Consider the following 12,473-nt stretch of genomic DNA (forward strand, 5'->3'; position numbering starts at 1 on the left):
ATAAAAGTGTGAGAATAGTATTCACCATAGTGTAAATATTTTTTTTAATAAAAATATGATAATTTACAGATTAATTGAAAATATTAAAAATAATTTTAAAAATAAATTTTTAGTCAAAAAATTTATATATTTTTAAAATTTTTTATTAAAAAAATCACTATTAATTTCAGTTTTATGAGCCAATAAAATTTTATAATTTTCTTATATTTAATATAATAATTTTATTAAAAATTTATATTTATAATTTTAAACATTGAAGAATTTCAAGATTAAAAGTCATAAAATAAAGAAATAACATGTAGTTTTTAAACAACGAGTGGGTCTCATATGAGACCGTCTCACAGATCTTAATCTATGAGACGGGTCAACCCTATCTATATTCACAATAAAAGGTAATACTCTTAGCATAAAAAGTAATACTTTTTCATGGATGACCCAAATAAGAGATCCGTCTCACAAATACGACCCGTGAGACCGTCTCACACAAGTTTTTGCCTTTAAACAACAAACGAAACCAATTATTTATCAATTATGCGATACAATTATAGAGCAGATCTCTCGTGAGACGATCTCATGAATCTTATCAGTGAGACGGTTCAACCCTACCGATATTCACAATAAAAAGTAATATTTTTAGCATAAACAGTAATAACTTTTCATAGATGATCCCAAATAAGATATCTGTCTCACAAAATACGACGCCTGATACCGTTTTACACAAGTTTTTGCCACAATTATATATAACTTTTATGTAGTTTTTAAAAGTCAATATCATCACTAAGACTTTTTAAAACCCAATGGAAATCTATTTTAAATATCATTAACTACTATAGAATATATGAAAGTCTTAATTAATAATTTTAGACTTTTGAAATCTAAAAAAACATCGTTAAATCTCCTAAATTGAATACATATGCTGATAATCCAATTTTAGTGCTAAATATCGAACACTTGCTTTCGTCTTCCATTTTTTCCCCAGAGTCAAAATGGGAATAGTTGAAGAGGTAAATTGCGCCCCTCCTTTCCAACCAACAGTCGCCGAGCTTGCCTGCAAACAAAGACTTCACAGTTTTTCCCTTTAACTGTTGCTAAATTTTCGTTCGCATTTCGCGTTGATGCTGTTCGGTTTAACGCTGACTCTGATCTGTAAGTTGTTTCTCTGGGTTCCCCGAAAATTACATGAAACGGTGTAAGGAATCGATTAATGTTATGTTATCTACGCAAATTATCAATTTTGACCAACTCTTCTCGTTTTTAAAGATTTTGAGCTTGAAAAATAAGGAAAAATCGGGTAATTGTTACCTTTAGTTTTCATCTTTGTTTGCGGAATTTGTGAGTTATTTAAGTCGATAACAAGGAAAAGAGACAAGAAATCATAAATGGGCAATTTGGTTCTCGGAGTGCGAAAACATATGAAATTAAATCCTACGTTTTTGTTGTCTGTATTATTTTATGTTTCAGGTATGAAGTATATAAGGATGGAACCAGCATTTTTTATGTAAAGGGCCGTCATCTTGGCAATTTATAATAACCAAGCAAATTAAGACTTTTTTAGGTGAGCGAAAGCTGTATTACTAGATATATAAAGTACTAGCAAAGTTTGTAGGTATTTGGTATAACTTGTGCTAGTTTAATGTTAATTTCCTCTGCTTTGCCTCTTTTAGATTTTGTGAACGAGGTAGATAATATGTCAAGGCCAATGCTGCTTGTTTTTCTGTTGCTGGTATTGATCATTACCTCGCAATTTGAATGGAGGCAACAATTAATGAGTGATGTGGATACGAGTTCAAGGGATTCTCATAAGCAGGAACAAATTTCAAAAAGAAAAGAGATCATCAAAGAGAAGGTAATTGTAGTCTTCTTCTAATCTTTTAGTGTCACATTTAGCAGTTAGTAGCCAGTGTTGAAGGATTATATTGTTTGCCTTGTTGTCTTATTGATTGGTCAATTATGTGAGCATGTCATTTGTCTATTCCTCAAAGCAGCAGACCTTATTAAATGTTTTAGACTTTTAGTGTTTTATGTGTTTCTATGTGAATCGAGTTGTGTGTTTGTGGCACTTGGGATATTCAGTGGCTTGAAGCTGAATGTGATTCATCTACCATAGAAAGCTGTTTATATTTGGTTGTGTATGCATGGTAGTTTGTTGAGAGTTTTATTGTATAGTATGATTTGGTACATTCGAGTTTCTTGTAATCCGATACTTTTGGTAAATATGCGGTACAAAACTAACATTCATTGATCACTGTATTGTGAGGATGTGTTTTTCATATGTTGTGATTTTGTCGGTTGTTAGTGTTGTTGTGGTGCAATAATTGTTCTTCAGAGCAATTGAAACTTGGTGTTGGAGCTACTATACAGTTTAAAATATTTGAGTTACACTGTTACCACCGGCTATTGTTTTTGGTAAAACGGCAAGCGCTCAGTCCGACAATTGCAATAATTGTTCTTCAGAGCAATCGAAGCATGATGATTGAGCTCTTAGATAGTTTAAAATATTTGAGTTGCACCGTTACCACCAGCTATAATTTTTTGTAAAGCGGTGAACGTTTTATCCTACAAACTCAATTTTGACATTGACCAAGTAATTTACGCAATTGCAACCAACTTCAAAGGTCAAGAAAAGATGTCCTTGTTAGATGTTATTTATATGTATCGAATTAGATGTTATTTATATGTATCGAACATTATTTAATATTACTCGAAAAGGTATGTTTCCAATGAGGCCAGACTTTTATTTATTGCCACTTTCTGCACAAGCACACTTGGTAGAAATGATTTGAAGAATTTGCTCATGTAACTGGTGTATTTGTTTCTCGTTCTTGTTCCCATAGTTGTAGCTGAAACGTAAAAAAATTCATCTATGGTAGAGAAAGTCTATCTGTTAAAAGGCATTACTGTTAGTGATATAGGTGCTGCTAGGGAAAACATTAATAAGACAACCACTATTAAAGCTTGGCAAGATGTGATAATTGCACGCTATTGTTGATTATTTAATCAAGGAATTTCCAGCCTTACGTTATATGGTTTATGTTCGAAGAGATGACCTAGCAAATTTGCAAAGATATAATGACTTGATTATTCGTAGAGAAATATTTTCTAAGTTTTGTTTGGATACTTTTCAGTTATGTGCATAGCAGATACTTCCCCTACTATACCAAGCTTTTATGTCAAAATTTTCAACAGATTCGAAATTCTCTGAAAATGAAGCCATTTGAAATCTATATTTTAGATAATTTCCTCAATATAATTTTTTTCCGACCAAACACAACCTCGGGTAAATTCATTAAAGAACTTCAGGCCATTTCATTAGGGAAGATTTATGTTATGAATGCGTTGGAGTGTACAATTATATATTTGGTTTTTCCAAGACATCGTAACCGTCTCATATTGCCTTCTGGAGTGTCCTTGGATAGTCTGCAAAAGGAGTTTGGTGCAGTAAAAATTACCAAATTTTGCTGAATCCAAGGATTGTAAGAGCTACAAGGAATGCATCAAGCAGTGGCACGATCACGATCACAAGTGCAGCATATTGAAGCTCAAATTGTTGGGGATCTAATAAAAATAAATCTGTAAATCGTGTGATTGAATCCATATACACAACAGGCTAGGAATTCATGTCGAATTATCAAAAAATATAAATAATAGTAAATATGTATCAGAATCCATTAATTGATCTAGTGTTGTAGTTATGAATCTTCCAAGGCAACAGAGAATCAACCTACTTATTCTTGTCTCAGATGGGATGAGGAGAGAGATCTAAAATATGTCTACCGTATATATCATGTGTTATTCTCTGTGTTACGAGGACCATAACCTCATATAATTTTAACAGTTTTCAACCCATCATAGAAGACTTGATTTGGCTGAGTTTATACACATAAGGTGGATCATGCCAATTTATTTAATATTTTGGAAACTCATAATTATTTAGATCATTTTATTGGTTCCTTTGTTAGATAGTTTGTCCATGTCAATTAATTAAATTATTTGAGCCCACAAAATAGTTTCAACAATCTCCTATTTAGACCACATAAGTTATTCAGATATTTTACATGCAAAAACTGGATTGAGCTCTTGTTATCTAAACCAAAATATTTCTTAACAATCTGGTCTATCAATTATATCAATATTAAACCAAAGTGGTCATCGCTGCATTTCAGATCACTAAACCCATCAATGATCACAATATCAGTATAATCAATAACATAGATAAAGTATAGATGTGTAGTATGGAAATACATAAATATGATCCAAGAATAAAACCTACGTTTCCGACTGGTCCTCCTAATGACTCAAAGAGTCCAATAATAAACTTTCAACCAGATGTTAAACCGCAATGAAAGTCATCACTTTATTTCAGATTCATTCAATAAACCTTTAGTATGTACAAAAACTTGAATCATTTCAAATGAGTCAATGCTCAAGCCGAATACAAACTTCCACTGTACATGCATATCATCTGTATGGACAACACCGATGTGTGTCACACGCCCATAAACATCTCGGGTGGCCAACCAATGACAAGCGCATCCACAATTATAAAGTTTGCAATAACATGCTCAATTGATACACAACCACTCTGAATTATTTCCTTCCAAGTAGAAACTTAATGTCAATATATTTTGACTTTGACAAGCTTCAGTTATTCTTCAAATATAATATATCGCTTTATTATCATAATTGATCATCGATGGTTTCTTAGACTAATGATCATCGCCGGTGATAAAACTCCACAACTTTATTTGGATGTGTCCAAATATCCAACTATTTCCAAATGTCAGATCTTTGATATGTGAGCATAAAATCCTTAGTTCACTTTATATACCGCATAACCCGATTAACGATCCAATATTGAGTTTCTTAAATATATGCCCAACATTATAATGATGCACACAATATCCAAATGGCGTTCTCTATAAATCCGAATGAAATCACCACCTAAAAAAAATTTTATATTACCCTGTTTCTAGACATAAACATCAATATATTTTCTCAATGTTGATTTTCTAATTTACTCACTCTCACTAAAATCAACATACAAAATTAATTTGCATTTAATTTCATAATTACATGCATGCATACTATCGAAATAATTTAAAATATTGATTTTCAATTTATAATGCTTATCAATCAAGTAACCAAATACCAATCATATTTGAATTTCAAAAAAAATGAAAAATTTCATTACCACATGGACGAAGAAAAAACTTGATTTTTCCAAACATGAAACTAAAATCAAGTTTCGTTTAAAAAACTATGCAACAAAATGTTTTGCAAATTCAAATAGTAGGAAGTGAAAAACAGTTCCAACACAAATAGCCCAAAATTATTCGAAATCTTGGAAAATATCAAAATGGTTTTCATGTTTTCGTAAAATTCGTTACTAAAATATATAAAAGTAAGAATAATAAATATAATAAAAAATAGTTACTATAAAAATAAAATTAACATTAACTCAAGATCAATCAAAACTGAGCATGACTTGAGCTTTAACCGAGCTGCTCATTTTCTACCTTTGAACGGCACGACTCTTTTGTTTCCCAATGATAGGAATTTTAGTAGAAGTGAATGCAAACTACATAAAGAAGAGTTTTTAATGAAAATATTTGGTGGATTATGTGAACATCTTTACGCTGCCATATATTGTCAGATTGCAAGGAATAATTTGGTGGATCTAAAAATGGATTTAGTTAATCACATTTTTTATTTTAGGAATCTCTCTTGTTCTGAGAAACTCTATACCAGTAGAAAACATTGGTTTAGACTTTAAAAAAAATCAGGACATAAATACATATTTTGTATTTTTGTTGGTTTAGACATAAAAAGAAACACATATGCAATTATAGAGTTTGCAATAACATGCTCAATTGACTCACAACTACTCTGAATTATTTCCTTGTAGCTAGAAACTCCATGTCAATATATTGACTTTCACAAATTTCAGTTGTTCTTTACATATAATATAACAGCTTTGTTATCATAGTTGGTCCTCAATGGTTTCTTCGACCAATGATCTTTGCCGGTGATAAAACACCGCAACTTTATTGAGTGTCCAAATATCCAACTATTTCCAAATGTCAGATCTCCGATATGTGAGTATAAATTCCTTAGTTCACTTTATATATCGCATAACTCGATTAATGATCCAATATCGGGTTTCTTAAATATTTGCCCAACATTCTAATGATGTGCACAATATCCAGACGGTGTTCTCTATAAATCCGAATGAAATCACCACCTGATAAAATTTATATTACCACATATCTAGACATAAACATCAATGTATTTTCTCAATGTTGACTTTATAATTTATTCAGTCTCAGTAAAGTCAACATACGAAATTAATTTGCATTTTTAATTTCATAATTACATGCATACATACTATCGATGTCAATTAAAATATTGATGTTCAATTTATAATGCTTATCAATCAAGGAATCAATACCAATCATATTTCAATTTCGAAAAAACTGAAAAGTTTCATTACCACATGGACAAAAGAAAAACTTGATTTGTCCAAACATGAAACTAAAATCAAGTTTCGTTTAAAAAACGGTGCAACAAAAGTGTTTTCCAAATTCAAATGCTAGGAAATAAAAAACAGTTCCAACACACATGGCCCAAAATTGTTCGAAATCTTGGAAAATATCAAAATTAAATTAAAATATATAAAAGTAAGAATAAAAAAATATAATAAAAAATAGTTACTATAAAAAATAAAATTAACCTTAACTCAAGATCAATCAAAACTGAGCATGACTTGAGCTTTTACCAGCTGCTCATATTCTACCAATGAACGGCACGACTCTTTTGTTTCCCATTGATAGGAATTTTAGTGGAAGTGAATGCAAACTACATAAAGAAGAGTTTTTAATGAAAATATTTGGTGGATTATATGAACTTCTTTACGCTGCCATATATTGTCTGATTGCAAGTAATAATTTGGTGGATCTAAAAATGGATTTGGTTGATCACATTTTTTATTTCAGGAAACACTCTGGTTCTGACAAACTCTATACTAGTAGAAAACATTGGTTTGTACTTTAACAAAAAAGGAAAACAAAGGATACTGGGTGAGAATAAGAAGTACCGGGATTTTTAACTGGTGTGTTTTCTTCTAGAAAGATTATATTTGGAACAACTGTCAAGGATCATTTATGTTTGTGCTGTTAGATTTAGTGGATGCAACTATTCGGAGTTTCTTTCAAGGAAACAGCCTCCTTTTTGCTCAATATCATGAATTATTTATGTCCTGATTTTTTTTGATGTATCAGGATTGGAGAGGAAGCTTCAAAAATAAATTTGAACTTCATTTGTTTTTGTGTAACACCAAACTCTTCTTGTAACCAAAACTTTACTGGCTCGGATTTCATTTCATAATTGATATACGCTGAGATATGTTCACACCTCTTTACCGAAACTGATGTTCTCACTGAAACTTAACTCGATTGATCCTGCCGTGTGTTTGACATTGATAACGATGCCCCGGGGTTGGTTTTGATATTAGTTTCTCGTTCTGTAGACGTAATTCCATCCACCTTCTGCAGATAATCTTAACTCAGGAAAAGAACATACAAAGTCTTAATGAGCTTGTTCGAAGTCTCAGTGAACAGCTTCACCAGTGCCGTAACATCAATGAAATGTCGAAGAGTACCCATAGCTCATTGGCAGCACACATTATCGAGCTTGAGAGACAGCAGATACTGGAAGACTGATTGTACAGCTTTTGTTGATCGCTTGCGCTTCTTATCTTCGTATCGTTGATGTTATTTTTTTTCTATTGTGGTGCTAAAAAACAAATTTAAATGGTAGAAATGTCTTACCAGTTACATGCACTCCGCTAAATTCAGCGTTGGTTGTGTTAGTAGTCCTTATGATAGGAAATCAGAGTTTCCATAAGATCGTAATTTATACCGAAGGTATGGGGAGAAGAGCACGGGTGAAAATAACCAGGTATGGATGGATCCAATGTTTTATGCAATCCCAGATGATATTTATTATCTAATGACCAAAATGTTTCATCATTATAACACATTCTCGTTAGATGCGGGGTCGGTTATATGGATATTAATTCTCCAAATTAAGTGATATTTCACATATATATCTTAAACCAAGATATAAGATATCTTCTTTAATCAATTTTATCCAAGTTTTCAATGACCTGTCTTTCCTTCTATTTCTTCCAACAACTTGCCAATCTAAGATATTTCGATTTGGGACTGTTTTGATATTTTCTTCACATGACCAAATTATGTTAGGCATTTCTCCTTAAATCTCTTTTATGGAGGCTAACTCATAATAATTTCATTCATAATTTTATATTTGCACGTTTTGTCACACATCCATTTTAACATACGCATCTCTGTTATTGTCATCTTATGCATATGTAGTCTTGTAGTGACCCAACAGTCCGAGCAACAAAGCATAGGTCGGTCGAACAATAATCTTATAACATTTTCCTTTCAATCTCGCAGACATCTTTCTATCGCATAAGATTCGTGATGTCATCCTCCATTTCATCTGTCATGTTTTAATCTTATGGTCTATGTCCTTGTAATATCCTCCTTCTTTTGGATAATAAATTCTTAAATAGCGAAAAACTTTACGTTCTAGGACTTCTCGATCATCAATCTCAATTGGACTACTCATTCGTCTAGATTCAAGACAAAATTACAAACTAAATATTGTTTTTGTACGACTAATTCTAAAACATTTACTGTCAAGAATTTCACGTCATCTATCTAATTTTTTATTTGCATCTTCTTTTTAGTTTCATCTATCACGACAATATCATTTGCAAACAACATACACCAAGTTTATCTCATCCTGAATATGTCATACCATCTCATCCAAAAACAAAGCAAAGAGGAAAGAGCTTAAAATCGATACTTGATGAAGTCCTACTGCCATAGGAAATTCACATGACATCCCTGCAACTGACTTAATGTTGGTTATGTTACCTTATACATATCTTTATTGATCTGGATGTAGCATTGGAGCACATGCTTCCTTCTAAATACCTACCAGATTAATTCTCTAGGCACTCTAGCATATGTTTTCTTTCAGTCCATAAATACCATATACAGGCTCTTCTGTTGTTCTCTATATTTTTCTGTCATTTGTCTAATCAAGAAAATAGCTTACATTGTAGACCTACCCGGCATAAAACCAAATTTGTTATTTGATATAGTAGCGATATTACTAAGTCTCCGCTTTATCACTCGCTCTTATAACTTCAACGTATGTCTCATAAGCGTAATCTCTCTATAATTTGAGCAGTCATGTATATCTCCTTTATTCTTATAAATTGGTATTACAATATTATATCTCTAATATTTTACCATTTTCTTAGTATCTAGAATCCTATTAAATAACCTAGTCAGTAATTGGATCCCAACTTCCCCTAGACACTTCCATACCTCCATTGGTATCTCATCTAGTCCAACTGAGCGCCTCCATTACTTCCTTAGCACTAGGCCTACAATGGAACACGTCTTACTTGTTGCCTCTCATATCTACTCACGCTTAACTTCTTTGTACTTGTCTAAGTAAGTTCTAAAAGTAATCCTTCCACATATCTAGGATAGTTTTATCTAGCATCTTATCATCTTCATGCTTGATACATTTGACATGACTCAAATCTTTGGTGTTCCGTTCCCTGGCTTTCTGTGAGGCCCGGGGCCGAAGAGGGCGCGGGGTGATCGCCGGTGCCATGAGGTTGCACGGACAATGAGCGGCTCCTGGCAGGCTTCTAGGTGGAGGGAACATGAATGAACCGATCCCCACCGGAATGAGAGGGATTCCGAGACTGTTCAATGTAATGGACTGTACAGTTGAAGAGGGCTTAAAAGAGTTGATATTTACTACTCATATCACGAAGGTGCATCTTCTTTTCGGTAGCTCATCACATAAGAACTCCAAAGTTAAACGTACTTGACTTGGGGCAATTTTGGGATGGGTGACCTCCTGGGAAGTTTCATAGGGTGCGTGTGAGTGAGGACATAAGCACGCTGGAAAGACCCGTCTTGATATAGTGAGGACAGTCGTCGAATCTGGGCGTTACAGTTAGTATCAGAGCCGACCTCTCTTAGTACGGTGTGGTTCGGCGACGAACCAAGCGGAAGCTGGTGGGCATGTGAGGCCCGGGGCCGAAGAGTGCGGGGGGTGATCGCCGGTGCCATGAAGTTGCACGGATAATGAGCGGCTCCTGGCAGGCTTCTAGGTGGATGGAACATGAATGAACCGATCCCACACTGGAATAAGAGGGATTCCGAGACTGTTCAATGTAATGGACTGTACAGTTGAAGAGGGCTTAAAAGATTTGATATTTACTACTCATATCAAGAAGGTGCATCTTCTTTTCGGTAGCTCATCGCATAAGAACTCCAAAGTTAAGCGTGCTTGACTTGGGGCAATTTTGGGATGGGTGACCTCCTGGGAAGTTTCATAGGGTACGTGTGAGTGAAAACATAAGCACGCTAGAAAGATTCGTCTTGGTACAGTGAGAACAGTCGTCGAATCTGGGGCGTTACACTTTCACTATCTTAAAAATAGTTATCTCCTTTGTTTGTGTTGTGAAACAATCACGGAACTTCTCGATCAAGATGAATTCAAGAACTCAATTATACACAACAGAGAAGAATTAAGATCGTTAATGCATAAAGTTGAAAACACAAGATATATAGTTGTTCGGCCAATAGCCTACATCCACTTGGGAACCAGGAGCAATAGATCTTATTATAACTCTCAAGAAATCAATTACAGGAAGATGCTTCTGTCAAGGAATAGAAAATATTGAAGGTGCCAGCTTGAAGAAAGTGAAAGCTCGTTCTATTTAATTACATGAGCCCCATTTGCATTCAATGAATGTGCCTAACAAATTTCTTAACTGCCACTTAACCAACTAAGCTTCCTTTCATTATCTATCTTGACTCAAGATTGCCCTGTGCTTGCATCAGAGAGCTGGATATAATTCATCGGTCAATGGTCAACAAACCTCCACCTGAACGATGCATTAATCCCATCCTCCTTCCTCCTGGTTCGGTCACTTTCCCACCTAAGGTGGTCTGCCAACTCTGAGTAGTGCTCGGCAATGTTGGAATTTTGTGCCTGCCACTACTTTTGTTAACATGTCTGCGGGGTTGTCTTCAGTGGAAACTTTCTGAATCTTGACCTTTCCTTGAGACACCAAATCTCGTATGAAATGGAATCTCACCTCAATGTGTTTGGTCCTCTCATGATGTACCGGATTCTTGGCCAATTGTACTGCCCCTTGACTATTACACCAAACCACAGCCTCAGTTGTATTTCCTTCCAACTCTTCAACCAAGCCTTTGATCCACAAAGCTTCTTTGAATGCTTCAGTTGCTGCTATATACTCAGATTAAGTGGTAGATAGAGCTACAATTGGTTGAAGTGTTGATTTCCAACTAACCGTGTTCTCGTATAATGTAAAAACATATCCGGTTTGTGATCTTCTTTTATCTTTATCTCCTGCAAAATCAGAATCCACGTACCCAAACACCTTTTCCTCACATTCATTCCACTTGTCACTGTAATTCAACCCAACTTCATAAGACCCTTTTAGATATCTCAAGATCCACTTCACAGCATGTCAATGCTCACGGCCCGGATTGGACATATATCTACTGATTAGGCTTGAAGCATATGCAATGTCAGGCCGAGTGCTGACCATCGCAAACATTATGCTGCCAGTAGCACTAGAATATGGGATTTTCTTCATATCATATATTTCATCCTCAAACTTAGGACTTTGTTCAGTTGACAATTTGAAGTGTGCACCAATAGGAGTAATTACTGGTTTGGAATTCAACATGTTGAATCTGTTTAGAACTTTAGAAATGTATCCTTGTTGTGTGATGTGAAGCAGCCCCCTTTCCCTGTCTTTGATTATTTCCATTCCCAGAATTTTTGAGGCTTGACCCAATTCTTTCATTTCGAATTCAGAACTTAGGAGATCCTTTAAAGAGTCCATTTCCATCACACTATTGCTTGCAATCAGCATGTCATCCACGTACAACGCGAGGTATACTCATGTCTTATCTTTCTGTCTTTTATGATAGAAACAACTATCATAACAACTTCTTATATATCCATTGTTGACCCTAAAGGTGTCGAACCTCAAGTACCATTGTCTAGATGATTGTTTGAGCCCATACAAGGATCTTTTGAGAAGACAAGCCTTCTTTTCATCCCCCCTCTTCACATATCCCTCCGGCTGTGACATATATATTTTCTCTTTTAGTTCACCATGTAAAAACGCTGTTTTTACGTCCATTTGCTCTAGCTCAAAGTCATGGAATGCCACCATAGAAAGTAGGATACGTAGGGACGTGTGCTTTATCACGGGCGAGAATATTTCGTTGAAGTCAACTCCCTCTCGTTGAGTGTAACCTTTGGCTACTAATCTGGCTTTGTATCTTGCCCCTTCAACTCCGAGAATTTCTTCT

The 12,473-nt window shown here is 34.5% G+C and overlaps 1 protein-coding gene across 2 annotated transcripts; it reads left to right on the top strand.

Annotated features, from left to right (window-relative positions):
- Positions 1-939: 939 nt before the first annotated feature.
- On the top strand, positions 940-8,018 carry LOC142539222 (uncharacterized). Of its 2 annotated transcripts, XM_075644513.1 has the most exons (4): positions 940-1,146; positions 1,462-1,555; positions 1,665-1,846; positions 7,551-8,016. In XM_075644513.1, exons 3-4 carry the CDS (start codon positions 1,688-1,690, stop codon positions 7,716-7,718), a joined length of 327 nt encoding a protein of 108 aa, XP_075500628.1. In that variant the 5' UTR covers positions 940-1,146; positions 1,462-1,555; positions 1,665-1,687; the 3' UTR covers positions 7,719-8,016. The 2 variants fall into 2 exon arrangements, with proteins under 2 accessions (XP_075500628.1, XP_075500627.1); XM_075644512.1 differs by lacking the exon at positions 1,462-1,555 and having other exon boundaries at positions 7,551-8,018.
- The last annotated feature ends 4,455 nt before the right edge of the window (positions 8,019-12,473 follow it).

Source organism: Primulina tabacum, chromosome 3, assembly GCF_025594145.1.
Source record: "Primulina tabacum isolate GXHZ01 chromosome 3, ASM2559414v2, whole genome shotgun sequence".
Taxonomy (NCBI): Eukaryota; Viridiplantae; Streptophyta; class Magnoliopsida; order Lamiales; family Gesneriaceae; genus Primulina; species Primulina tabacum.

Excerpts from the sequence above, each read along its gene's own strand:
- LOC142539222 (XM_075644512.1), top strand. The coding sequence starts at position 1,116 with ATGCTGTTCGGTTTAACGCTGACTCTGATCT. Across the intron at positions 1,147-1,664 it reads TTTAACGCTGACTCTGATCT|ATTTTGTGAACGAGGTAGAT; the intron begins GTAAGTTGTTTC and ends TGCCTCTTTTAG. Across the intron at positions 1,847-7,550 it reads AAGAGATCATCAAAGAGAAG|ATAATCTTAACTCAGGAAAA; the intron begins GTAATTGTAGTC and ends CACCTTCTGCAG.